The sequence below is a fragment of the Berghia stephanieae genome, chromosome 13 (assembly GCF_034508935.2).
Source record: "Berghia stephanieae isolate SIO BIC M18660-M18661 chromosome 13, UCSD_Bste_1.3, whole genome shotgun sequence".
NCBI lineage: Eukaryota > Metazoa > Mollusca > Gastropoda > Nudibranchia > Aeolidiidae > Berghia > Berghia stephanieae.
The window spans coordinates 26,499,350-26,526,973 of NC_088372.1; the positions used below are offsets into that span (position 1 = coordinate 26,499,350).

The following is a 27,624-nucleotide window of genomic DNA, read 5'->3' on the forward strand; positions in this document are numbered from 1 at the left end:
ATACGGGCATTGAAAATTTGACGAGAATAGTAAAATTTGCAGAGACGCCAATTTTCAATTTGACTCACAGGAATTTCAGACACCACTCGGAGGAATTTCAATAACGAAAGAGGAATTTCCGCACACACAAAAAAGGAATTGGGATTATATTTGGTATTGTGTTTACATATTGTATAGATCGAAATAGATAACTGATTACAAATATTTTCTGATATATGAGCACATTGCCAAATACAACCCCAAAGTTTCCTTATTTCAAGTGAAGAAAAGCTCCAAAACATAATGATGGTAGTGAGGATGATGTTGTGTTGGTGGTTGTAGTAGTAGTAGTAGTAGTAGTCGTCGTCGTCGTCGTCGTAGTAGTAGTAGTAGTAGTAGTAGTAGTAGTAGTAGTAGTAGTAGTAGTAGTAGTAGTAGTAGTAGTAGTAGTAGCAGTAGTGATGATGATGATGATGATGATGATGATGATGATGATGATGATGATGATGATGATGATGTCATAATGGTGTTTTAGTAGTAGTAGTGGTAGTGATGATGATGGTGGTGATGGTGGTGACTGTGGTTGTAGTAGTGGCAGTGGTGATGTGGTGTGAGTGGTTGTAGTAGTAAGGATGATGTAGTGGTAGTGGTTGTAGTAGTTATGACGATGTGGTGGTGGTGGTTGTAGTAGTAGTGGTAGTGATGACAATGTGGTGGTGGTGGTTGTAGTAGTAGTAGTGATAATGATGTGGTGGTGGTGGTTGAAGTAGTAGTGGCAGTGATGATGCGGTGGTGGTGGTGATTGTAGTCATAGTGGTCGTGATGAAGATGCGGTGGTGGTGGTTGTAGTGTGTGTGTGTGTGTGTGTGTGTGTGTGTGTTTGAGAGAGAGAGAGAGAGAGAGAGAGAGAGAGAGAGAGAGAGAGAGAGAGAGGGAGAGAGAGAGAGAGTGCTAAAAGTGCATCAAGTGATAAGTAGAGCAACACGTACTTTAAAAACCAACGAGGCTAAAGTTTGAGGTCAAAGTATTTGTTATTAACTATTATTGGCAAGTGCAGCCTTGGAAATGGTGGCTCTCTGAGAGAAAGTCAATTCTTGTTTTGAATATTTCACCGATAGTTGCTTTTTAAAACTTTAAATATATATAGCTTATCGTCAATACTTGTGTTGAATTATTATTTTTTTCGTGTAGAAAAATGATTGTAGTTTATGGAACAACCAAAAACTGAAATTTGATCATTTTGACCATTTCCCCTTTAAAACCGGTTTTCTTCGTTTTCCAAATCCCGACTTAATACCGCTTCGAGGCGTAGGGTCACAATAGGGTGTTCGACAAAAAAAAAGTATGGAATTATAAACAGAGATAGTTCGTCGTTGAATTAAGGCAGTGATGGAGCATATGAGATGTCAAAGGAATTTATGTAATCAAGGTATGTTTATTATTTCCCCATTGCATATTTTAACCATAAATGTGACCCTCCGTCTCAAAACGGTATTATGTCGGAATGATTCAGACCCAAGAAAGTGAATTTAGAGATAGAATGATAAGAAATTGGACCTTAGAAGTTTTTGCAAAGGAAAAAATAGTATTTATACTCTAGCATGACGTAGAGAAATTAAACCCAAGTTTGATATTTGTGGCTATGAATTCAATTTCCCTAACTGAGTGCATCCCGACATAATACCGCTTTGACACGGAGGGTCACAAATTACAATGTGAAATTGAATGTAAACTTCAATTTAATATACGAAAACATAAAATGGACACTTCGGGTTTCCCCTTTATAAACAAACAAAAACCCGAAACGTCCATTTTATCTATTTTCGTATATTAAATTGAAGCTTACATTCAAGTTCACAGTTATTTTTATTTCTTCGAGCTTCGAGCAGCACCATACATCTTTTGATCATAGAAACATGACGTTAAACATGATTGTGTTAATCAATTTGCTATAGATAGAACGACGTTGATGTCACTCTGGTCTTTATCATTGTTTTTTTTTGCCATCCACATTTATGAGTAATTCTCACCAAACTGTATTATCCAGACTATAAAAGTTCATGGTTACACATAATTTGTGTGTTGGTCTGTTATACTTCCGGATAGCAATGTTTTGAACTTCTTAGCCAAGTGCATACTATCTATTGTGCACCAACAGCTGCCGTTTCTTGATATCGCTACATTGTGCAGTTAGGTGGTCTTGTGGCATGATACGCGTCTTCGTACCGGAAGGTACAGGGTTCAAGTCCCGCTCTAAGCGGTGCGTAGTTAAGTCCTCGGGAAAGGCTCTGTAATCACATACTCTCCCCGCAATCAAGTATAAAATGAGTACATGGCCTTTAGCAACGTTTGACTCTGTCAAAATAATGTACTATCGCACAACCGGCGTCATTTCTTTCCCTACATGTTTAAGCCTTGCTGTTAGCTAAGGACCCGTTGTAAGGCTCTTTACTCACACACACTCTCACCGCACTCATGTGTAAAATGAGTACCTGGGGTTAACAGCATTTGCTTCTGCCAAAAGAATGTACAATCGCCCAACAGGCGCCATTTCTTGCCCTAAATGTTTAAGCCTTGCTGTTGGCTACGAACCCATTGCAAAGCGCTTTAAGCACGTTTAGTGGATTTTGCGCTATATGATTGCTCTAGTTTAGTATATTTCAGACACTGTTTTAAAAAGAGGAACCTTAACAGTTAACTCACTTTTCAAAATTGGAAAAATATGTATTAAAATTAGCATGTACATAGATAGTTTTATTTAACTACCATTAACATGTAAAAGTTAAGAACATTAGCTTTGATACTACGTCTATAATTTGTCTCAGAAAAATGTAATAAATAGGCATGGGGTAAAAGTAACTCCGAGGTATACATTGGTTATAGTCGGTGTTAGGGTTGAGTGAGTTAATGTACCATTTCTTTTTTTATTTGGAAAAGCAGTTCTTTTAGTTACTAAGCTGTTGTGAATTGTTGAATTTGAAATAATACCATACTAAAATGGGAGAAGGTAAAATTGTTTGATAGGCTATGTAGACCAAGAAGATTTTTTTTTAAATATGGGGATAAGTCAATTAACTAGAGCATTTGTATAGCACAATATCCACTAAACGTACTCAAATCGCTTTACAAGGGGTCCCTGACCAACAGCAACGCGTAACGTATAGAACGAAACATGACGCCTGTTATGCGATATTACATATTATGTTCCGCTGATTACGACTAGGTACTCATTTTACACCTGAGTACGGTGAGAGAATGTGAGTAAAGAGCCTTGTCCAAGGACTCAAGTATGCGCCGAGCGGGACTCGATTCAGGACCTTCCGATCCTAAAGTGAGTGTCATAGCCAAAGTGAACGACATTAAAAAAACAAACAAAGAAATGGCTCGTGTACATGAAATTAATTGATTTTATGAAATAAAGGTAAGCACAAACAACCTTGTTAAGTAATGCGAACTACACGCCTGACCAGTAATAAAGCGGTCTAGGGTTCGATTTCTTGTCAAAGAAGTCTTTGAGTGGGAATGTGGGGCCTATTTGTGACGACATGGCACATTCTTCACTTCCAACCCTGAAGGTACCTAACTCGACTCCCAGTAGTAGCGCTGTGTAGACTCAAGAAAGTCATCTCGCCCTAGCTCACTTTTTGTACATTTATATAGCGCAATATTTACTAAACATGCTCAAAGCACTTTACAAAGGATTACACTTTTTTCAGACAGATACAACGCTATTGACGGCCAAGTACTCATTTTACACCTGAGTACAGTGAGAGAATGTGAGTAAAGAGCCTTTTCCAAGGACTCAACTATGCGCCGCTCAGAGCGGGGCTCGGATCTCAGGAAGTTCTGATCCGAAGGCGAGTGTTATACCTCTAGACCACATAGCCGCACTTTGGGACGCTGATGATAGTCTGTCGACTGTCGAATAGGTTATTCCAGTGTTCTCTTTGAATATACCCTATATAATTTCAAATTTCTCATTGATAAAAGGAATTTCATTTACTTTGTTTAACTGTCAGACACTAAGTCTAGCGACTTATTCAAAGGCCAGCAAGCATTTGATACTGTCAACACAACGCTTTAGAAATCGGGATAATCACAAGCTTCCAGAGGCTTTGTAGAACTGAAGAGCCTGTTTGATTAGAAATTTATCCTATTATAATTAGTCACTTTCAAGCATGTGAAGCAGAGGGGAAAATTTATGATAAATCGATTATTCTGATTAGTAGAATCGATTATTCCTTTTTTTTTTTTAAATTCAAAGCGCTGCTTAACGGATAGCAAAGAAAAAGACAGAGATATGTGATAATGTCTCAAATGGAATATCTAATACTGGCAAATCACTGAGTTTAATAGATTTCTGGACTGGTTCAATAAAACTATCATGGAAAAACTAATTTACTGTTCCTCACTTCATTCTTCAAATTACATTCCTCTCGAGTTTATACAAGAGATCTAAAAAGCGTTTTGGGCTATCAAAGCAGCGTAGCATGTCAATATTGGACACACGTCTCAAGGCATTTTGCGAATTTTCTGCGATTGCTTCAAAGTAGTGCATTCTTCTTTTCCCGCAAAGTTCTGTCTCCAGCCCGTGGAAAAGAAAGATAAAACCCAACTTTCATCGCTTGCAATTATATTTTGTTTTATTAAAATCATATCCGTTTTACATTTCAATAGCAATAATTATTTCTCTCAAATGTCAACTCTCCGATCTTTTATTCTGGACTGAGACTGTACAGTAGAACCTTTGCAACAACCATTCATTCTCATTCCATAACGTTTTATCGGAATTCTAAATACCGTGACACGCTCCAACTGAAATTCCAGTATTTTATTTTCGTGTTCAAGGTTTCTGATATCTACTCATTTTTCAATCATCATAAATAGATTGGATTTGGTTGACATTTCTCCTGCCTTAAACTTGAAAAAAAAAACCCCCAGCAAAGTAATGGGTCCGTGAAATGCAGTCTGCAAGTTGTAGGAAACGGACCCTTTCTGAAGCAGCTTTTGCGATGGGAAAACAAAAGTTTGTGTTTATCCATTGTTTACAAAAGTTTTTCCCGTTTAATGGTGTCTTATTCCTAATTTCTCCATTCTCTCCTCTCTACCTCAAGCATTCATATAAAAGTGTTCCACATACAAAAGAAAAAAAAAACAAAGAGCAAAAAAAAAAAAAAAAAAAAAAACCAAAATGAAAAAACAAAACAAACAACAACATACAAACAAAAGAAAAACTAAACAAACTAAACAACATCAAAAACACGAAAGAGATTGCTTGTACTGTAAACCTTCCATAAACATATTACTTTATCAATGAAGATAGCTGTATCTTTCGAAGTCTGTGTTGAAGCTGATGAAGACTTGAGGGCTTACTTGTTTCTGGGTGGGGTTCCCTACCTCCACAGTGGGCAGGGAGGTACATACCATGTCTTCTAGCCCCTTATATCCGTTTTCCAACATGCTTTTCTGTCTTTGTCTTGGTATGAGATTGCTTGGTTTTGTCCCGACCCTGGCCGGAGTCCTTAGCTGGGAGGGAAACAGTCAAATGCGTAGTTATTGTTTTGGGAGATGATATTTTTTTCCTTGTAAGTAAATCATCTCTCTGTTATGTATTATTAACTTTGTTATTTTTAATGTATAATGAAATTTAAGCATTTGAGTGTATTCCTCTTTGTTGGATCGTGCGCTTGTGTCTGGGTGAGACTTACAGGTGATATCAGGCTAAGTACATTGGTGGTATGCTCTTGGAATCTACATCTGATCCCTATTTGTTCCCAGTTCCCCTATGTCATACTTTTTCTTGGGTGCCTTTATTGTAATTCTAGAACTTTTTACTATGCCATTTTCTTCCTTTTTACTGGCGCTGATATAACCTAAATGTGTTGCAAGCGCTGTAAAACCCTTAAAAACAACAAACAACAAGCTTACTTGTTTTGTTTTTTCCCCCTAAAAATGATATCATGAACAAGAGAAACTCTCTGTTTTTTATGTTAAAAGGCATGAGACAAACATTATTTAGATATATAGACATGCGCAAGGGAAATTAAGATATTTCATCATCATATAATGCAATCAAGTTAGACCATATTGCCATCTTCTTGTTTGGAGATCAGAAATTCATAAAGATGAAAAAGCAATGGTACAAGTTCTTTATAAATTACAATTATCACGTATATTCTTGAACAGGTGAACCGGATCATAAATAAAAATAGAACTTTGTGATTTTGGTATAAAAAGCGATTTAGCAATCCAACGCTTTTTCTCATCTTTTTCAAATTCCTGAAAAAAAGACTGATTGACTATATTATTATTACATACAATGAAAAGAACACCCCCTCGGCATTTCTTCAGAGTTGTAATCACTTCAACTTGTTGAAATTGAAAATCAGGATGCTGGAAATAGTAGTAGTAGCGTATGGCTACACCTCCAAATTTATTTCGCAAACCCAGCTTCTAAAGTCTTTCTCCGTCCTAAGGCCGGTTTCGTAGCCACCTTCAAGTTTAGTGACTGGACAGTGGAGGACGATGTGATCGCTGGTCTCTGGGGCTGCCTGACATTTCTGGCAGGTATCACTGTTTCCAAGTTTCCATCTGCACATATTTGATGCAGTTCTGCCATGTCCCGTTAAGAGGCGGTTTGAGGAAATCCAATATTTCCTTGCGTTATTGAATGCAGGCACTCTTTTGGTTGGATCTTTAATGCTGGAAATAAATCTGGCAAAGAAAGATTTAAACCAAAAAAATATTTCATCATAATGCCAAGCAGTGTTGTGGATGCTCTGTGTGTCAGGATGATCATGAGCATAATCAAAGACTTCACCACCACGATAAAAGACAGAGGCTTTGGTGTAAGTACGCGTATATCTCATCCACAATCAATATACATCCCCGACTACGTTTAGTGAAGCCACTGAAAATAGGATTCAATAGTCTGATGTCACGTCGCCCAGCAACGAGCAATTTGGTTCTAAACTAAGAAAATCCGTACTTTTTATTCTTTATGCTGGCAATAACTTTTTCACATGTCATGTGATCAGAATGTATGAGGTTCAAAACATGATCAAGTTTATAAAGTTTTTCTCCTTTCGATACACTTTTAAGCTCGTCGGAGAAGTAGGGCGTCCGCCATTGTTCCGATAGTTAAAAAAAAATATTAAAATTGAGCTTTATATAGCGCAATATCCACTGAAATGTGCTCAAAGCGCTTTACAAGGGGTCCCTGGTTAACAGCAACATTTAACATGTAGGACGGGACATGACTTTGCGCCGAGCGCGAGGCTCGAACTCAGGACCTTCCGATCCGAAAGCGAGTGTCATACCACTTGACCACATAGCCACAGAGCTAGTTACCAAGTTACCCTGCGGCTGTTGAATCCTATTGAGGTAAATAAATCTGCATCACTCATAGTTTTGCTAATAGCAGTGATTTTTTGTAAAAGAAATGGACAGTAATAGTAAATAATTCCTAAGCTGTGAATAAAGAGAACGAGAGAATGAATACTACGTGAAAGCAATAGAACGCCATCTGAGTAGTAAACGCGTTTAATTTTAGAGGTATTAAGAACATGAACAATACGTTGTAGAAATTTTACCTGTGAAACATTTTAATTATTTGAAATTACCTAGTTTATCAATGCATCAAACGCACTCCCAATACTTTGTACTTGTTTGTCACTGGAAATAGAGTTTTAATGTTTAAAAAAAGTATATTTCGTACACCATTATAACATTAAAAAGGTAAGCCACAGAACTTGAGATGGAAGAAATACAAAAAACAACAACCCACAACCCCCCCCCCCCCCCCAAAATAAAAAAACAACAAAAAAAAAAAACACAAAACAAAACAAAACACTCCCGCCGCCCCCCCCCCCCCCCCCCCCCCGCCCCCCAAATAAAATCAAACAAACAAAAAGAAGAAAAACCAGAAAAAAAAAACAAAAAAAAAACAAAAAAAAACAAAAACCAAACTAAACAAAACATAAAAAACCCAACACGGACAAATCACAGATTGGACAATCTCTGGTTATACTACAGAAATTGTAGAGCATTTTTACCTTCTCAAATCCAACAACCCCACCAGCAGAAGGATGACCAAATAGTGTTTTATTAAAGCTTTCATGAAAGTCCTTTGTGTCAAGTAAATCTCTTGCACGAAATGCAGCCGCCATCTCCTCATCAACATTAACCGCTCTCGATTCTACTGTTGCTCTGTCTGTTTGTAGTACGCGCATGATCTCTGCCAGCCTGTCTGTCGAGGGATACAAGAGGGTGAAACGTTAGGGAAATACAGAAGGGTTGGTAAGAAAGTCCAAAAGGCTCTACCAACAGTTCGGATCCTCTCATTGTCTTTCGGCCAATGGTCAGTACACACATCCTTGTTTCTAGTTACATCCTCATTCAATAAATTGGGCAGACATGAAATCCAAAGCCTTTTTGTTTCATTGTCAAATGGAAAATGGATAATCAGAAAAATATTTTCATCCAGTGATGGATTATTTGCACGAGGGACGATATCCTCATCGACAATTTAGGACTGAGCACTTCCTCCGCCCTATTTTTATGCTAAATCCAATTGAACACGGCATATTGATTACGCCTGAAATGTTAGAATGCTGTGGAATTAAATATCAATTCATATAAATCACTTTCGACTAAGAAAAAAAAAACCCCAAATATATTTGACAATCAACATACGCCATGCTCGTTAAATCAACACAGTTTGAGAGACAAAAGTAGAAATATTAAGCCTTTAACCATCTCCTTACCTGCCTTTTTCAGGATTTTCCCCAAAACTTCACATTCAACAAACACAAAAATATATTTTTTTATCACTCATACAAAATAGCAGTAAAGTTATTGCGATACATAATTTCTTTATAAGTATAACGGACCAACGAACACACAAAACTATGTTTAACCTTGAACGTTGATAGTCTGGTTAATACAGTTTAGTGAGAATTACTCACGCGGATGGCAAAAACAATAACAAAGACCTGAGGGACGTCAATAGGATTCAGTAGTCTGAGGTCACGCCACCCGGCAACGGCGGCCATCTTGGTTCTAAACAAAGAAAATCATTACTTTTTATTCTTCATGCTGGCTAGAACTTTTCATTCCCTTTTCATATGCCTTGTGATCAGAATGTGTAAAATTCAAAACATGATCACATTTATGTGTTTTTTTTTCCCTCTGGAAACGCTTTTATGCTCGCCGGAGAAATATTTCATACGGGCGTCCGCCATTGTTCCGATAGTTTAGAGCCAGTGTTACTAAGTTACCATGCGTCATTAGGAAGGAAGTGACGTTACGACTGTTGAAGAGTATTTCGTCCTATCTATTGACTTGATATAAAAACCCACACACGAAAGTAGCCCTCAGTATGTCTCGATATTATCATTTTATTCTCGGTTTTAACTGATAATTTCGTGAGAACTAATCACCTCTTTGTTCGTCTAAAAAAAACCCAAAAAAAAACAAAAACAAAAAAAAACAAAACCATCCCCCCCAAAAAAAAAACAAAAACAAAACAAACAAACCAAAAAAACAACAACAAACAAAACAACAAACAAACAAAAAAAAGGAAAAGCTGAATGACGTCCTCTTCTTTCAAATCCATAAGATTGAATGTAGTTGATGTCACTCAGTTCTTTGTTATTATTTTTAGACCACCCGGTGAATGATTATCTGTCACTAAAGTCTCTTTTTCTGTCGCTCGTTAAACTTAAAAGGTCACTAATATCAAGCTTTGTCCGTTTTTACAATGGATCTGGTTGACAGCGTAAATATTATTTTACTTTAACGCATACGTTTATTGTCTAAAGTCTACAACAAATTTTTGTTATAGACTCTTTTTAACCAAATGGTTGATGTTATTTCTAGAACTTTTTTTTTTTTTTTTGCATCGTTGGTTGGTTTTAAGAGTAAACTCGCATCGACTCAAATCCAATCCAAATGTTTGTGAAGCATTGACCTCCGATCAATGTTTTCACTAGAAAAATTGTTAATGGATTTTTAAAATAAAACGTTCATTGATCGCTTTTAAAAAGATTAGCCCGGTTATATGAATAAAGAATCAATTTATGTCATTGCCCCGAGCCCTTCGTCAACCTTTAGTTCCGCTTTGCCGTAGAAATCACGTGTAAAGGTTATTATAACTTTTTGATTCTTTTTTTTCTTTTCTTCTCCTGCAGAAAAGGATTGGACGGATGATAGCTTTTTATTGAAGTGGCGTTGAAAGGAAGTGGATGTGAAATCTAGATACCCCAGAGATGATCAAATGCGTTGTGAAGTAGCCTACCTAACAGCAGTTCAAAAAGTGTTATTGTAGAATGACCTTGTGTAAAACTGAATGAAGGCAAGACAGAGTTGGCTCATCAAAGTTTTCAAAAAAAAAAAAAAGAAGATATTTTTGTCATGCGCAAAAGGATTTGTGAGTGTTCTTTGAGGCGCGTTGAAGAAGTGAATGTGGAGTAGTGGCGTCCTCCGTCCTTGACACGATCCTAGCGTTGCGAAGCACTTCATGGCATTTCCGCAATGTACTTTTATTATTATTATTGTTGTTGTTGAATGACGCTGTTTAAAACTGAAGGCGAGACTGGGGTTCGATCAAAACATTTGCCCTTGGAGTATTGGAATAATATTTATACATCTAACATGAGTGAGTTAAATTCATATCTTATTCGGACATCCGTCCGGATCTTCATCGGAGTTTTGTCAATACTAGCAGCAGGTGAGTAAATACAACTTTTCACAGAATATTTCTTCTTTTGCTGCAACCTATATGTACTGGGTTCGAGTCTCGCTTGTCGTAGCTTGTGTGGCTTTGAGCAAGCCACTCCGCCGTATCTCATTTGGGAGGGGGGGGGGGGGAGGAGGGGAGATGAGCGACGCTGTGCGGCTATGTGGTCTAGTGGTATGACTCTCGCTGTCGGATAGGAAGGTCTTGGGTTCGAGCCTCGCTGGGCGATCAGTTGCGTCCTTGAATAAGGCTCTTTACTCACATTCTCTCACCGTACTCATGTGTAAAACGAGTAGCTGGCCGTTATCAGCGTTGTCTCTGTCCGAAAAAAAATGTAATATCGCCTAACAGGCGTCGTCTCGTTCTACATGTCTGTTACGTGTTGCTGTTTGTCAGGTACCCTTTCTAAAGCGCTTTGAGCACATTTAGTGGATTTTGCTCTGTATAAAAGCTCAAGTTTTTTTTGTTTTTCTTTTTCTTTTCGCTAATCTGAGACAGTTACCCAAACAGAAAAACAAAAACAAAACTCGATTGAATCCCGGACCAATACCGTTCACTTCCTTATGAGACGTAAATAAAATGAATGAAATTGACGCCATCTGGTTCTTTGTTGAGCTTTGAGCTTTATATAAAAAAAAGTGAGCTTTAAATAGCGCAATATCCACTAAATGAGCTCAAAGCGCTTTACAAGGGGTCCCTGGTCAACAGCAACATTTAACATGTAGGACGGGACATGACGCTTGTTAGGCGATATTACAATTTTTCGGACAAAGACAAAGCTGTTAACGGCCAGGTACTCATTTTACACATGAGTACGGTGAGAGAATGGTGAGTAAAGAGCCTTTTCCAAGGACTCAACTATGCGCCGAGAGCGAGGCTCGAACCCGGTACCTTCCGATCCGAAAACGAGTGTCATACCACTAGATCACATAGCACTGTTACTGTTTATAGACCGCCAATTTGATGATTAGTTCTCATTAAATTCTCCAACATATTACAAATGCTTGACATTACGAACATACAATTTTGTCTGTCGTTGCGGTTGATCTGGCGGGCAAATCTATCGAGAATTTTACTTAAACACTTACAATCAACAGTCACCCGAGTTCAAAATCGAAAAAAAAAATACAAAACCGTCTCTGATTTATGGCAGCTGTAATTCCAAATTATATATTTGAGGCCATTCAATGATTACATGGTTTAGACTATCATACATTGATAAATAGATTGAAATGAACATTTATTTAGCGCGTTTACATGGGACTACCATCCTCTATGCGCTTCATAACGCTTCATTTATTCCCACAGCAAGCCATATGGGACCATATTATTATTTTCCATGTCATATAGATCAAATCACCAGTTAAGACTCCCTCTTAATACTAATTTACCTTATCCCTCACTGCATATCTATAGTAAGGCCTCTTTCACACCTGAGTCGCATGGGTAATGTTTAACGCTCTCCTATTGGAAAATCGTCACATTTGTTACGATGCAACCGTCACTTTTCTCATCAGATTTCAATTCTTTTTGCTATATCTATAAAAAACTTGACTTTCTGTAATAGAGCTCATATTGTCGAATATTAATATGTATTGAATGTGCTTGTTGCTTTTCTGTTTGAATAAGAAATGTCTTTTGTGTTGAGTGAGTGTGAAGTTTTGGAGAAAATTCTGAAAATGGCTGGTAAGGAGAGGGTTAACGTGCTTTACCTATGGACACAGCGCCGTACGTCAAAAATATGTATTTTCACTGGCACCTATCCGACAACTAATCACGTTTAACATTAATTTTGTGACGAAACGATAGAAACAGAGTAGCGCTGAGTACTTTAACCCCCTCCTTACCACCCATAGGAAGGAAAATCGTCACATATGTACATAACGATGCAGCCAACAAGTTTCTCGTTCTATTTTCTTTTGTACTCGTACGTCATAATATTTGAACAAAAATATATCCTATGGTTAAAGTATATTACCACTGTGTTGAGGAGCTCATTTAGCCAAAAACATGTATAGTAAGAACTAACAGACTTTGTGTTTAAGTGAAATAAATCTATTTTTGTATAGGTTGTGTGTGAAGTTTTGGAGAAAATCCAGAAAATGGCCGATAAGGAGAGAGTTAATTATAGCATTGCATGAAAACCTTTTTACGCTGGGACTCACCAAACCACCATAGCATTCTTGCCGGTGAAAAGCTGAAATAGTCGGAAACGTATCAATTTTCGACCAGGGCTACAATGTTAAAGTTTTTTTAATAAAAATAATGGGCCCTTTTATAACTTCCATCCATTCTCCTTAATGAATCATAATTACCATCACTTAGACCCACCACTCACTGTGATATTGATATTGATTTCAAATTGAAAATCGATAAATTGTGACTGTGGTTCGATGACTCAGCGGGGCGAGTCTCGTGTTGTCCCAAAAGTCAAGCACAGTTGAGCATGATCACTGGCTGATTGAATGTCAGTAATCGTAGAAAATTTCTAGTCCCGATAGTGTATCCTCGGGAAAGGAACGTTGTATACATCATCTCATTCGAATGAGGTGTAAATGAAAACCCGGCTACATGTAGTAACAGATATTGTAAGAGTGTTATTACACACAGGACGCATATGAGGCGTCTTGTATTGTATAAAATAAAATTATGGTTCCATATAGCCTGCAGTTGGAATAAATGAAACAATATAAAGAACATTCGGTATGCCTGATTCCTGAAAATACGCTATACAAATGTTTTAATTGTTTATCTTTTACAAAAGAAACTAGACAGTCTTATTCCGCTGATAATTCAATCTGGAACAAATTCAATGACATATACATAATATTTGAAGACTAGATAAAGCGACTTTTCTTTCGATGTATAATTTATTAAATTTGTGTAAACTGTTGAAAATTTCAAAAGAAACTAAACTGTTGAAAATCTGCATATATTTATCTAAAACCAATCATTAAAGATCGATTTTGCAAAATCGAGCACAAAATTGAAATCAGTAAACTTTACACACTTTAGTAATTTGTAGATATGTCCGCCGTAAGAACTGATCAATGACACAGCTATTGGCCTCATTGATGATGGTACCTGGTCGACTGTGTCTGCTGGTATATCAGTCTAAATTGTCTGGGTGGGGATCCTGACCTCCCATAGCGGGCAGGGAGGTACGTTCTGTGTCTTCTATGCCCTTATATCTTATCCAACAAGCTTTCTGTCTTTGTCTTGGAATGAGATTACTTGTTTTTTTTTCCGGGCCCTCGTCGGAGTCCAGGCTTAGAGGGAAACAGTCAAATGCATAGTTATTGTTTTGGGAGATGATATTTTTTTCCTTGTAAATATCTCTCTGTTATGTATTATTATATTTGTTATTTTTAATTTATAATCTAAGCATTTGAGTGTATTACTCTTTGTTGGATCTTGTGCTTGTGTCCGGATGAGACACAGGTGATCTCAAACTAAGTACATTGGTGGTATGCTCTTGGAATCTACATCTGATCCCTATTTGTTCCCATTCCCCTTTGTCTTACTCTCTCTTGGGTGCTTTAATTGAAATTCTAGATCTTTTTACTATCCCATTTTCTTCCTTTTTACTGGCGCTGATATAACCTAAATGTGTTGCAAGCGCCGTAAAACCCTTAAAAACAACAAACAAACAAACAAACAGTCTAAATTGTATTAAGTCTGTCGAATAATTGATAAAATGTTATGCATCTTTCTTGTCTTTTAGTTCTTGTCTTTTTTACATTACCTTTTCTTTCATAAAATTCCACATATTATTTTGTTCAATAGGAATCATGGCGGATCACACAGCTGGGCACTCGTTCTTTAACCCTCTCCTTACCAATAGTCACATTCGTTACGATACAACCAACATTTTTCTTATTCAAATTTCTTTTGGACATCATAGAATTTAAAGAAAATGAACATAATGTTGTAGAGCATGTTTTGCTAAAGAAATTATGTATCGCAAGAACTAACTGCTATTATGTCTGAGTGATAATCGAATCTAGATCTAGAAAGAATCAATTTTTTTTTGTTTATTTCTTTTCAAAAAAATATTTCAAAATTTTATTTATTCATCTATCATTTTTAAATTCAATAATTTATTCACTAATCAATTTATTGATTTGTACTAATTTGTTTTCTTTTTGTACTGCTTTCGGTTGATTATATTTCGAAATGACAAAGATTTTCTCCGCTATATTCAAGTTAAAGTACCCCCCCCCCCACCAAAAAAAAAAACAAAACAAAAAACTAAAAAAACAAAAACAAAAAAAAAACAAAAAAAAACAAACAAACAAACAAAACAACAAAAATAACTGAAAAGAAAAAAAGAATCCTCTCCCCACCCCCCCTTGAAAACCAGTTGAATTGATCACACAATTCCGTGCTCGATTATAATCTCATAATCTCAAACAGTTAACTGCCATACCCTGGAAAGACAAGTATTTAAAAATTGGGTCAGAAAACTCGTCCATCAAATATTAATCGATTTAAACGACCCTCATCTTGAAAACCAGAATCAAATTAAAATACAGCAAATAAAACAACACTCCCCCCCCCCCCCCCCCCCCCCCCCCCCCCCCCAAAAAAAAAGCCTCTCAGACTGGGACCCCGCAAGTCAATCGACTAACTTTCTTTTTATATCTAGGTGCTCATATGTGCGGGTCTGATAACCGGACGCAATGGGAACTCACAGTCATGACGTCACTTCCCTCGTAATGACGCATGGTAACTTAGTAACTGGCTCTAAACTATCGGAACAATGGCGGATGCCCTTATGAAATATTTCTCCGACGAGCATAAAAGCGTATCCAGATGAAAAAAAAAAACCCATTATAAATCTGATCATGTTTTGACTTTTACAAATTCTGATCACAAGACATATGAAAACTAGCCTAAACTAAGAATAAAAAGTACCGATTTTCTTTGTTTAGAACCAAGATGTCCGCCGTTGCTAGGCGACGTGACATCAGACTATTGAATCCAATTATGGGTTTGATTTAACATTGTTGTAGTGTACACCATATTGCGTTTAGTATTTCCCCAAAGCAATTTGGGTTATCAGGCCTGCAAATAAGTACATAACCCTTAAGTCATAATTAAAAATATATAGGGCAACGTTAACAACAATCACGCACGCAATCGTTTTTTCTCACGGAGTTCACCGACTTATTATAAGTTAGTTAATGAATACAAAGCTGAACTCTATTAATATTGAATTTAAAAAGTCAGTGAATGATTGGGAAAATAAAGTGATATTGAACAAAAAAAAAAGAAAAAAAAAAAACAAAAAAACGAAAAAACAAACAAAACAAAAACAAAAACAAAAAGCAAAAACAAAACGGAAGAGATAAAGAATCTGTCAAATGATATGTGGATAGAACAAACAAAAAGACAACAAATAAACAAATAGTCAAATAAGCAACAATGTGAAATTAAATGTAAGCTTCAATTTAATATACTAAAACAGATAAAATGTTGTCCATTTGATCTGTTTTTCTATATTAAATTGCAGCTTACATTACATTCAATTTCACGTTGTTGTTTATTTCTTCGAGCTTCGAGCAGCAACATGTACATAACCCAGTGGGTAGTAGAACAGAAAAGTGGGGAAATGCATACGGCAATAAAAACTAAATAAAAATAACCTGTAACAAAAGAGTTACATTGACTATCAAATACTTGTTGTTTCATCTCGATGATGGCTTGATCACAAACACAATACAAAGTTCACGTTACATTCATAAAATTATCGTAACTTATCGTAAGAAAGATTTAATTTGTGACTCATCCCTGTAATCAGGTACCATAATATGGAGAACACCAACAGGAAGCCCCTGGCATTTTTAATAGACATTTCTAGTCAAACCCCCCCAAAAAAAAAACAAAAAAAAAACAAAAAAAAAAAAAAAACACAAGACAAATACAGTATTTTTTCAAACTGTCCAAATATAGGTAGGAAATAAGGAAGAAAAGTCGTGACGTCACACCTACTTTTCAGATTCCAAAATCATTGGAAGTGTGAGTGTGTATTTGTCCTTAGGAGGACTAAAACGAATAGGGTTACATATTGAAGAATCATGAGGTGGCATAACAATTTTAGTAGCAGGGTGGATGCACAGGCAGATTCTTAGGATTACCGGACGTTAAAGAGCGAGGATGGATAATATTTGTGTCAGTGCATGACATAATCAGTCGAAAGGTGAAAATTTCATGAAGGTGTGGTCAGATGTATGGGAAAGCTATCCAGCAGCTTTACTCAACTTTATACTTTTTCAACTTAACTAGCTGTAAAAATATTTTGAAGTGAAATTAAGCTTTGATATTATCCGAAGATGTACAAAAAGGATTGATTTAATCATTTATGACAAGATCTCATTTTTTATAAAAATTGACCTTCTAACTAAACTTGGCAATATCTCAGTTCAAACCTTTTCACCATCCGACTGATTATGTCATTCACTGTAACATGTATTGACGAACATCAAATATAGACTAAAATATAAGATGGCATCACTCTGAAACCAGATTATCATTTACACAAAGTATATTGTAATCAGTCCTCTGGACGAGTGGTTTTACACTTCCAATGGGATAGGAACCAGTTTTTGGACACGGCACGATTATTCCCTATTGGATTGATAATCATATCACTACCCTATAGATAGTGTGCGCTTGGCTAAGAAGCTCACAACATTGCCATCCGGAAGTATAACGGACCAACACACAAAACTATGTGTTACCATGAACGTTGAAAGTCTGGTTTATACAAATTAGTAATAATTACTCAAAAACGCCGATGGCAAATAGCAACAATCTGAATGACGTCAACTTCATTCTATCAATTAGACCCGCAACTTAAAATCTTATTCAAGCGGAAACTATCTATTGTCTTGTTAATACAATTTAGTGAAAATTAATCATAAGCGCGGAGGCAAAAAGCAATAACAAAGATCTGAGTGACGTCAACTTAGTACTAAATCTATTGATGGCAGTTGAATCAGTCGGCAAAGAAAGGGTCAAAATCATTTTTGGAGAGAACTTGAGCGACGCCTCAAAGCACTGCTCACACAAACTGGTGGACACTTTGAAATCCCTTAAATATCTATATGTATTTTAAAAAACTGTTAAAAACCTCTAAAGTAATTTTTTGAGTTATGGTTTGCGTTGAACAAAACTTGAATTATTTCTCTTTATTTTCGTTAACATCTGTTTCCAGCAGTGCTGTTTTTCCATTAACTATTTTCTTATTGGTTCCAAACTGATGAAGACATCATCGCTAGAATCAAGAAAACGCGCCAGGCCTTGGCAATATTGAGACCAATATGGAAAGCGTCCAGCATATCCACAAACACCAAGCTCAAAAGATTTAACACTAACGGTAAAGCAGTCCTGCTCTATGGGTCAGAGACTTGGCGACAACCTTGACCACATCAGCCAAGATACAAACTTTTATCAATTGTTGTCTCGACAAAATACTCGGGTTCAATTGGTTTGACAAAATGCCAAATTCTGACCTTTGGACAAGAACAAACCAAGAACAAATGGGTGTCCAGATCAGACGTAGAAAGTGACGATTGGTTGGCCATACCCTGCGGAAAGAGCCCTTTAATATAACCAAGCAGGCTCTCGAATGGATTCCATAGAGCAAGAGGAAACGGGGTCCAAAACAGACGTGGAGGAGAAGCCTTCACCAAGAGTTGAGCGTCTCCAATATTACCTGTAGTGAGGCAAAGGTCTATGCCAAGGACAGAAGAAGATGGAAGAGTGCTGTTGAGGCCCTATGCTCCGCCAGAAGCCAAGAGACATAAGTTAAGTAAGTCAAGTCCAAACATCTGGGACACCCTGTACATGCTTTTAACATGTGCTCACCAGATATAAATATAGGGTGTGAGAAAAATAAATGGAAAAAGTATGACACCGTTTTGATGCTTGATAAGCACAAACCAGAAATATTCAAAAATTTAAAGCAACAAGTAAAGACTTTCCGTTATTAGCAGCCAAGTTAAATGAAAAATGTTCAATAGGAGCGATCTATATTGATGTTTTTGTCCACCCTAGTCGTCGATCACATGATTTCTTGCTGTACAACAATTGGACATTTCTCAATAAATGTAAACACGCTGCTTTGTTTATGAAAGTTGTAAACATACGCATTTATCATGCTGGGAAAATTAAATGACCATTTTGAGCACACTTTGTAATGTGACCTATGATCTCGAGCACATGGAAAAGTAATATAGCTCTACCCCATTGGTTAAGTATTTATGCTGGTTATGTCAAAGTCCAATAAAATCATGATATCAACATTTTTCAAATTTTAGCCTTGTTATTATCAGTTTGGTGGTATCTACTAGTACTAGAGTAGGAATTTGACTGGTCTTGCTAAAAAAACCCAAAAACAAATGTGCGAACGGGATAGAGTCTGGAATAATTGACAATGATACACAATTTTCAAAACAAAACTAAAATCAGATTCATTTATTTCTAAGGACAAGTAGCATTACATTACTCCCGACTTGAATCCAAGGGGCTATAGCATGTCCAAGATGGCTTAAAATAGTCATGGATTAAAAAATCATGTGGTTGAATCTCTATTCATGAGAATAGAAAATCAATTTGAACACGGGAAAAAGACTATGAATATTCATAAAGCAAAATGAGAAATCAATGCCTTCAAAATGCGAGAGTTACTCGTACATCTTAACTCTCTCCTTACAGATCATTTTCAGTATTTTCCCAACATGGCAGGCTTACCCAGCAGAAAAGTTGATTTTTTAAATCTCAAACAAGCTCTCTACAAAACAACCTTATGTTCTTTTGAATTAAACAAAGATCATTCTTCGATGTTTATGATGTACAAAATATATCTGAATAAGAAAAAGGTATATTGTGTAGATTTTGGTGCAGGTGGTCAGGAGAAGGTTAAATCTTCGAGATGGCAAATGTGCAGTGCTTTTATTGAAACAATTGTAGAAAATATCCTTTTTAACTTATTCTCCTGCAAAATTGTGTACCAAAGTTTCAATAAATGGTTTTGATTGTGTTAAAATATCAGACTTGTATCATTCATAGTATGGGGCCAAAGGCTTCTAAACGTTTCCATTTCTTTTTGCATATAAAATGTCTAAATCCTTTAGTTCAAGTCAATGATTTAAATCAATCTAGTGGTTTTATTATGTGCGGCTATGTGGTCTAGTTGTATGATACTGGCCTTCGAATCGGAAGGTTGTGGTTTCGAGTCCCGTTCTGAGCAGTACATTGTTGAGTCCTTGGAAAAGACTCTTTACTGACATTCTCTTCACGTACTCTGGTGTAAAATGAGTATCTGACCGTTAACAGCGTTGTCTCTTTCAGAAAAAAGTGATATGGCCTAACAGGCGTAATGTCTCGTCCTACATATTGAGTGTTGCTGTTGGCTAGGTTCCCCCTGTAAAGCGCTTTGAGCACTTTTAGGGGATATTGCGCTATATAAAAAATCAAGTTAAAAAATATATCTAAAGCATAACATAAACAAAAATAAATCGCGCATAAAATCTAGATAGTACCGGACTCGAGAGCTAAGATAAATACTCCAAAATCAGCTTTTAAAAATAAAGTTAAATATTTGACGGGATGAAATTGACAAACAGTATCTAAAAGAAACTTGAAAAATGTTCAATCTCTTTGCATTTTTTTCTTCTTCATAACCAATACACTTCTGTAGGGGCAGCGTGGCTCAGTGGGACGGTTTTTGCTTCCTACCTTTGCTTCCTTTGCCGCACTGTGTGTACTTGAGCAAGTCACCTCGCCCAAGCTCACTTTGCGGCACTGCTCTGCGGCTGACGCCCGAGTTATTCCAGTCTTCCCTTGGAATAGATCACAAAGACAAATTTCCCCTTGGGGATGAATAAAGGAATTTTATTTATATTACTTTCGATAGCATCGAGCATTGTTATTATTAGCCACATAAATAAATTATGTAAAAATTAAAAGTAGAACATCTGAAAAGCCGATGCTTTCTATTGTTTCAGTATATTCAAAAGTTATGCAACTTGCTGGGTTATGAAAAAATAATGTTTACATAATATTGATATATCTATGATTTTTGTAGCCAATCAATGCTGAAAAGAAAAACTTCCGCCTTAAACTGATTCTGTGTTTCACACTCAAGACAATGAACCCACTCAGGCCGAGTCGATCTCTGTTGTTGTTAGCAGCTTGAAGCCAATGTTTATTTTCATAATGCTATGTCCACAATCTCTTCCTGAATTAAAGTCGTTCAATCAATAAGTCATTGATCTGCTTTTGAATTATCTAATGTAAACATCACAATCATTGTTGTTGTTAAGATTTAGTATTGATTTGAAAATATGGGCCATGGTTTCTGGCTGCTTAACACGATCAATTTAATTCTTGATTTAATTTAATAACATGACTCAATTTGTCTAAAACTTGTTTGAAGTCTCAGGTTTGTTATTGCGGGTCTATTATCTTATCTTTTGCGGCTATGTGGTCTAGTGGTATGACAATCGCTTTTGGATCGGAAGGTCCTGGGTTCGAGCCTCGCGCTCGGCGCATAGTTGAGTCCTTGGAAAAGGCTCTTTACTCACATTCTCTCACCGTACTCAGGTGTAAAATGAGTACCTGGCAGTTAACAGCGTTGTCTTTCTCCGAAAAATTGTAATATCGCCTAACAGACATCATGTCCCGTCCTGCATGTTAAATGTTTCTGTTGACCAGGGACCCCTTGTAAAGCGCTTTGAGAACATTTAGTGGATATTGCGCTATATAAAGCTCAATTTATTTTTTGATTCACTGATATTTAGGGTTGAAATTTTCTGTCCAAATTTAGTCGTAAAAAGGCGTCCTGTCGGTGTGCGGTATTTTCACTTGTTTGTTAACTCATGTGGACAAAACTTGAAATGCATTCATGGACGCGTGAAAGATTTCTATTTTAATGAAAGGGTAGGAGTCAAGATCAATTGATGGGATTAGAGCGTCAACAATTGGATTCAGTAGTCTGATGTCACGCGCCCGGCAACGGCGGTCATCTTGGTTCTAAACAAAGAAAATCATTACTTTTTATTCTTCATGCTGGCTAGAACTTTTCATTCCCTTTTCATATGGCTTCTGATCAGAATGTGTAAAAGTCAAAACATGATCAAATTGACGGGGTTTTTTTTCCTTTGGATACGCGTTTAAGCTCGCCGGAGAAATAGTTCATACGGCGTCCGCCAATGTTCCGATAGTTTAGAGCCAGTGTTACTAAGTTACCATACGTCATTAGGAAGGAAGTGACGTTGCGACTGTTGAAGACTATTGAGGAGTTCATTTTCTGTCTGTCTAATAATAATAATCGAAGCAAAGCATTGTTGATTGAGCAATGTCAGTGACCTATTGAGTTATCATCGTTGTCACGTCACGGGTGTTGTTCCTGATCCAGGGGTTCTGGGTGGGGATCCTGACCTCCCATAGTGGGCAGGGAGGTACATGCTGTGTCTTCTATCCCCCATACCCGTTTTCCAATTGTTTCCTGTCATTGTCTTGGAATGAGATTACTTAGTTTTGTCCTGATCCTTGCCGGAGTTCCTTGACTGGGAGGGAAACAGTCGAATGTATAGTTATAGTTTTGGGAGATGATATTTTTTTTCTTGTAAATCATCTCTCTGTTATGCATTGTAATATGTTTAGTTTACATATATTATATTATATGATTGGTAAACATTCGAGTGTATTCCTCTTAGTTGGGACCTGTGCTTGTGTCTGGATGAGACTTTTAGGTGATCTCAAACTAAGTACTTTGACGGTGTGCTCTTGGAATCTACATCTGTTCCCTATTTGAACCAATTCCTCTTTGTCTTACCTTTTCTTTTGTGTTTTAATTGTATTTCTAGAACTTTTTACTATCCCATTGTCTTCCTTTTTACTGGCGCTGATATGACCTTAATGTGTTGCAAGCGCCGTAAAACCCTTAAAAACAGAAACAAAAACAAAACGATCCAGGGGTTGAGGAAGAAATGGACCCCACAGCTGTCACGTTCTTGAGCATGTCCTGAGCATTGGTGAAGATTCGCCCCACGCTAAATTGGGAATCTATAGATAGTATGAAGTTGACATCACTCAGGTTTTTGCTATTCGCGTTTATGAGTAATTCTCACTAAACTAAACGTATTAAGCAGACTATAAAAGTTCATGGTTACACAACGTTTTGTGTGTTGGTCCGTTATACTTCCGGATGGCAATGTTGTGAGCTTCGTAGTTGCGTTTTATAATAGAATGAATAATGTTGACGTCACTCATCTCTTTGTTATTAGTTTTAGACCGCCAGCTGAACGAATACTTGTCACTAAATCCTCTGAATAAGAAAATAAATGTTAACGACTACAAGCTGTTTGTACGATTGATCTACAAATGATAAGTATAAATGATCAATGACAAGTCTGCCGTACAGCGACAAAACCCCGTATAATGGCAAAACGTGATTTTACAGGAGAGCCGGAAAACTGTTCAAATTTTACTTCAACTTTTTACAATAACTATGCGGAGAATTGATGCAAATTTGGTATCAATCGAAAGGTCTTTTTTTATTCTATCACATTTGATGTATAAAAATAGAAAATAGAAATCTGTACTATTCGAAAATCTGAATTTACTGTTATACGGGGTTTTGTCACTGCATCGGTATCCGATTGGAGTGGTGCAAACACCGTATCTCACATTATACGGGGTTTTGTCGTTGCATCATGACGCGTGCTATACCGTATCTCGGCGTTTCACCTATATTTTTATGTATTGGGAACCGAGTGTTACATCGGGTCTTTCAAATTTATTTACTACTGATAATATTTCGTAATGAAGTAAGAGGAAGAGGACAAGGAGGAGGAGGAGGGTGAGGAGAAAAGAAGAAGAAGAAGAAGAAGAAGAAGAAGAAGAAGAAGAAGAAGAAGAAGAAGAAGAAGAAGAAGAAGAAGAAGAAGAAGAAGAAAAGAAGAAGAAGAAAAAGTGGAGGAGGGTGAGGAAAAGGAGGTGAGGAAGAGGAGGGGGACAAGGAGGAGGAGGGAAGAAGAAGGAGAAGAAGAAGAAGAAGAAGAAGAAGAAGAAGAAGAAGAAGAAGAAGAAGAAGAAGAAGAAGAAGAAGAAGAAGAAGAGAAGAAGAAGAAGAAGAAGAAGAAGAAGAAGAAGAAGAAGAAGAAGAAGAAGAAGAAGAAGAAGAAGAAGAAGAAGAAGAAGAGGAGGAGGAGGAGGAGGTTGGGGATAAAGAAAAGGAAGGAGAAGAATGAAAAGAAGATGTTTATGATCGACTTATATTAAGCTAATGAAGAATTTACAATTATACGGTAGTACACGGCCGGTTATACAACGACAAAACCCCGTATCGAGGCAATGCAATGACAGAACCCAGTATAACTGGACTTACGGGGTTTTGTCGCTGCATCAGCTGATAGAAATAGCAACATACGGTGTTTTTAAAATGTTTAACTTTTTTATTTTTAGGATAATTGCCTTGTAATATTTTGTGAGTAGATGCAGGGTGTCATTCTGATCACAATGGTATAAAAATGTCTGTTTGACCCAATTTCGAATATACGGGGTTTTGTCGTTGTACGGCAGAAGTGTAAATGATTATGTTTCAGCCAAAGTAATTTGTAATTTAAGCGCTTAGAGTCTGGTGTCTCGGAGTTATAGCGCTTTATAAGTTTTCAGCATTATTATTATTATTATTATTATTATTATTATTATTATTATTATTATTATTATTATTATTATTATTATTATTATTATTATTATCTGGTGGGCAGACCTAGTGCGTATTAAACGCTTACCAGACGAATCAGGACGTGGTAGCAGGGTTTAATTTCAAGTTCAGGACTGTAAGCTTGCTCGAAACGTGGTAAAAATTACCAAAGCACCGTTTGTTTCCTTAACATGGGGAATGTCATTCATAAAATGTCCATTCTTCTTCTTCTTCTTCTTCTTCTTCTTCTTCTTCTTCTTCTTCTTCTTTTTCTTCTTCTTCTTCTTCTCTTCTTCTTCTCTTCTTCTTCTTCTTCTTCTTCTTCTTCTCTTCTTCTCTCTTCTCTTCTTCTTCTTCTCTTCTTCTTCTTCTTCTTCTTCTTCTTCTTCTTCTTCTTCTTCTTCTTCTTCTTCTATCCTCATCCTCCTTCTCCTTGTCGTTTTCTTCCTCCTCCTCCTCCTCCTCCTCCTCCTCCTCCTCGTCGTCGTTCTCCTCGTTCTCCTCCTCCTCGTTCTCCTCCTCGGGTCTCCTCCTCGTCCTCCTCCTACTCCTCCTTCTTCTCATCCTCCTCCTCCTTGTCGTTCTCCTCCTCCTCTTCCTCTTTATCCACCTCCTCCTCCACCCCCTCCTCCTCCTCCTCCTCCTCCTCCTCCTCCTCCTTCTTCTCTCCTCCTCCTTCCTTCCCCTCGTCGTCTCTTCTTCTTCTTCTCCTCCTCCTCCTCGTCATTCTCCTCCTCCTCTGCTCGTCATTCTCCTCCTCTTCGTGGAAGCTGTCCACCTCCTCTGCTTGACGTTCTCCTCATCGTCGTTCTCCTCCTCCTCCTCATCTTCCTCCTCCTCCTCCTTCTCGTTCTCCTCCTCCTCCTTCTCGTTCTCGTTCTCCTCCTCCTCCTCCTCGTTCTCGTTCTCCTCATCCTCTTCCTTGTCGTTCTCCTCCTCCTGTCGGCGTCGTTCTTCTTCTTCTTCTTCTTCTTCTTCTTCTTCTTCTTCTTCTTCTTCTTCTTCTTCTTCTTCTTCTTCTTCTTCTTCTTCTTCTTCCTCTTCTTCTTCCTCTTCTTCTTTCTCTTCTTCTTCTTTCTCTCTTCTTCTTCTTCTTCTTCTCTTCTTCTTCTTCTTCTTCTTCTTCTTCTTCTTCTTCTTCTTCTTCTTCTTCTTCTTCTTCTTCTTCTTCTTCTTCTTCTTCTTCTTCTTCTTCTTCTTCTTCTTCGTCTCCTCCTCCTCCTCCTCCCCCTCCTCCTCTCGTCCTCCTCCTTCCTCTTCGTCGTCGTCGTCCTCCTCCTCCATCATCATGTAAACATAACCGCCCAGGCAAGATTATGTGATACTATTGATTTGCACTACAAAAACTTACTTTATTAACAAAAGAGAACAAAAGTCTATATATTCATTTCGTTATGTACATTAGCTTATTCAACACCAAAACCACATATCACGTTGATAAAGAATATCATTCAAACCTTTTACAAATCAATACATTTAATTCATTTTGAGTGGGCACAATTGCTCTTTTAAATATTCCGTTTGTTAAGAGAATATCCATCTCGTTAATTACAAAGTAAACAGTAAACATATTAAAAAAACAAATGAAACAGAGATCAATAAATAAAGTACGTTTTTAAAATTATCAAAAAATAAACAGGTTGCAGCCAAACAAACCAACGAACAAAAACCCTACAAAATAAACAAAATATTGACGAAGTGATCATTTGGAATCTCACTCAAAAGCGATAAATAAAATAATAGTAAAAATAAAATTCCCTTTATTCATCCCATAGGCTGCTGCTTCTTATGGTTCACACTATTATGTTATGACGATCGACCCAATCAGCAAAGTCAGGTCCGCATTTGTGCACCATCGCAAACCCGCCTGGTAGCATCGTCACAACACACCTTTCGACTAGATGCTCTTCCGTCTCGGGTTCTTGCCCACAGCGTGGACATATTGGACAGGAAGTTAGACCCCACCGATGTAACGCACTTGCCGTTAGGCAGCTCCTCGACCGAAGTCGATTCGCAGCTACCCAGTGTCTCCTCTTACTGGTATCAAAGCCTGGCAACTTCTCACCAAGCTTAGAGGAGTGTAGGTCCCCGCCCCCACGAGGGATTGAATTTGTATCCCATAGGAGAAATTTGTCTCACGGGTCTATTCCAAGGGAAGACTGGGATAAGCCAGGCGTCAGAGGCAGTGCAACGCCACAAATTGAGCTAGGGCGAGGTGACTTGCTCGAGGCCACACAGCGCATCGGCGGTTGATGGAACTCGGTGCCTTCCGGGTACGAAGCAAAGACTGTAGCCACACACACACACACACACACACACACACACACACACACACACACGCACACACACATTTACAAATTTTCGCCTATATAATTATGACAATCTAATATATATATATATATATATATATATATATATATATATATATATATATATATGTATTCTGTGTTTACTTGATAAAGGCCAAGGGCCGAAACGTCGTTTGTTTTGTGTTGGTCCTTCATGAGTCAGATTTACTCCCTTTATCTTTATCTCCAAAGACTGTACCGCTGAGCTACGTCGTCCTCCTCCTCCTCATTTCCCTCGGTGAAGTCCTCCTCCTTCTCGGTGAGGTCCTCCTCCTCCTCCTATATTCATTTATCTATTTATCAAAATTATATATTTTACACGTAAATATTTATTTTGAACATTAATGAATTGTTTCGTATAAATCGTAATTTTATCTCCAGATTCCGCGAAGTCTTAAGTATGTCCATTATAACAATGAGACCAATATAATTTGGGCTATCAGACCTTGAAATCGCGGACTATAAAAAGATAAACACTTTGTGTGTTTTAAATATCAAATGAATGGCATTTTTCAAGAGGAATAATGACTTGTTTAATTTTTCTGTTTGTTGGTTTGTTTGTTGTTGTTTTTTTTGCGTTTTATTTATTTATTTATTTTTTGTCTTTTGTTCTGTTTTTTTTTTTTGGTTATTAAAAATATTAATGATAATAGCAACAAGTTGTATTTCTTGTCAAGCCGAGAGCGTAGAGCCTTTGCTATAGATAGAATGCGCTTGGCCAAGGAGTTCACAACATTGCCATCCGGAAGTATAACGGACCAACACACAAACTCTGTGTAACCATGAACTTTTATAGTCTGGTTAATACATTTAGTGAGAACAACTCACAAACGCGGATGGCA

General features: G+C 37.3%; 1 protein-coding gene across 1 annotated transcript in view; it reads left to right on the forward strand.

The window, feature by feature from the left end:
- Positions 1–27,624, forward strand: part of LOC144958623 (uncharacterized) — an 83,656-nt gene that overhangs the window by 16,891 nt on the left and 39,141 nt on the right. Inside the window, exon 2 of the mRNA XM_078890720.1 lies at positions 10,170–10,708. Coding sequence (XP_078746846.1) covers positions 10,546–10,708 — 163 coding nt within the window. The 5' untranslated portion in view covers positions 10,170–10,545. The remainder of the gene's footprint in view (positions 1–10,169; positions 10,709–27,624) is intronic.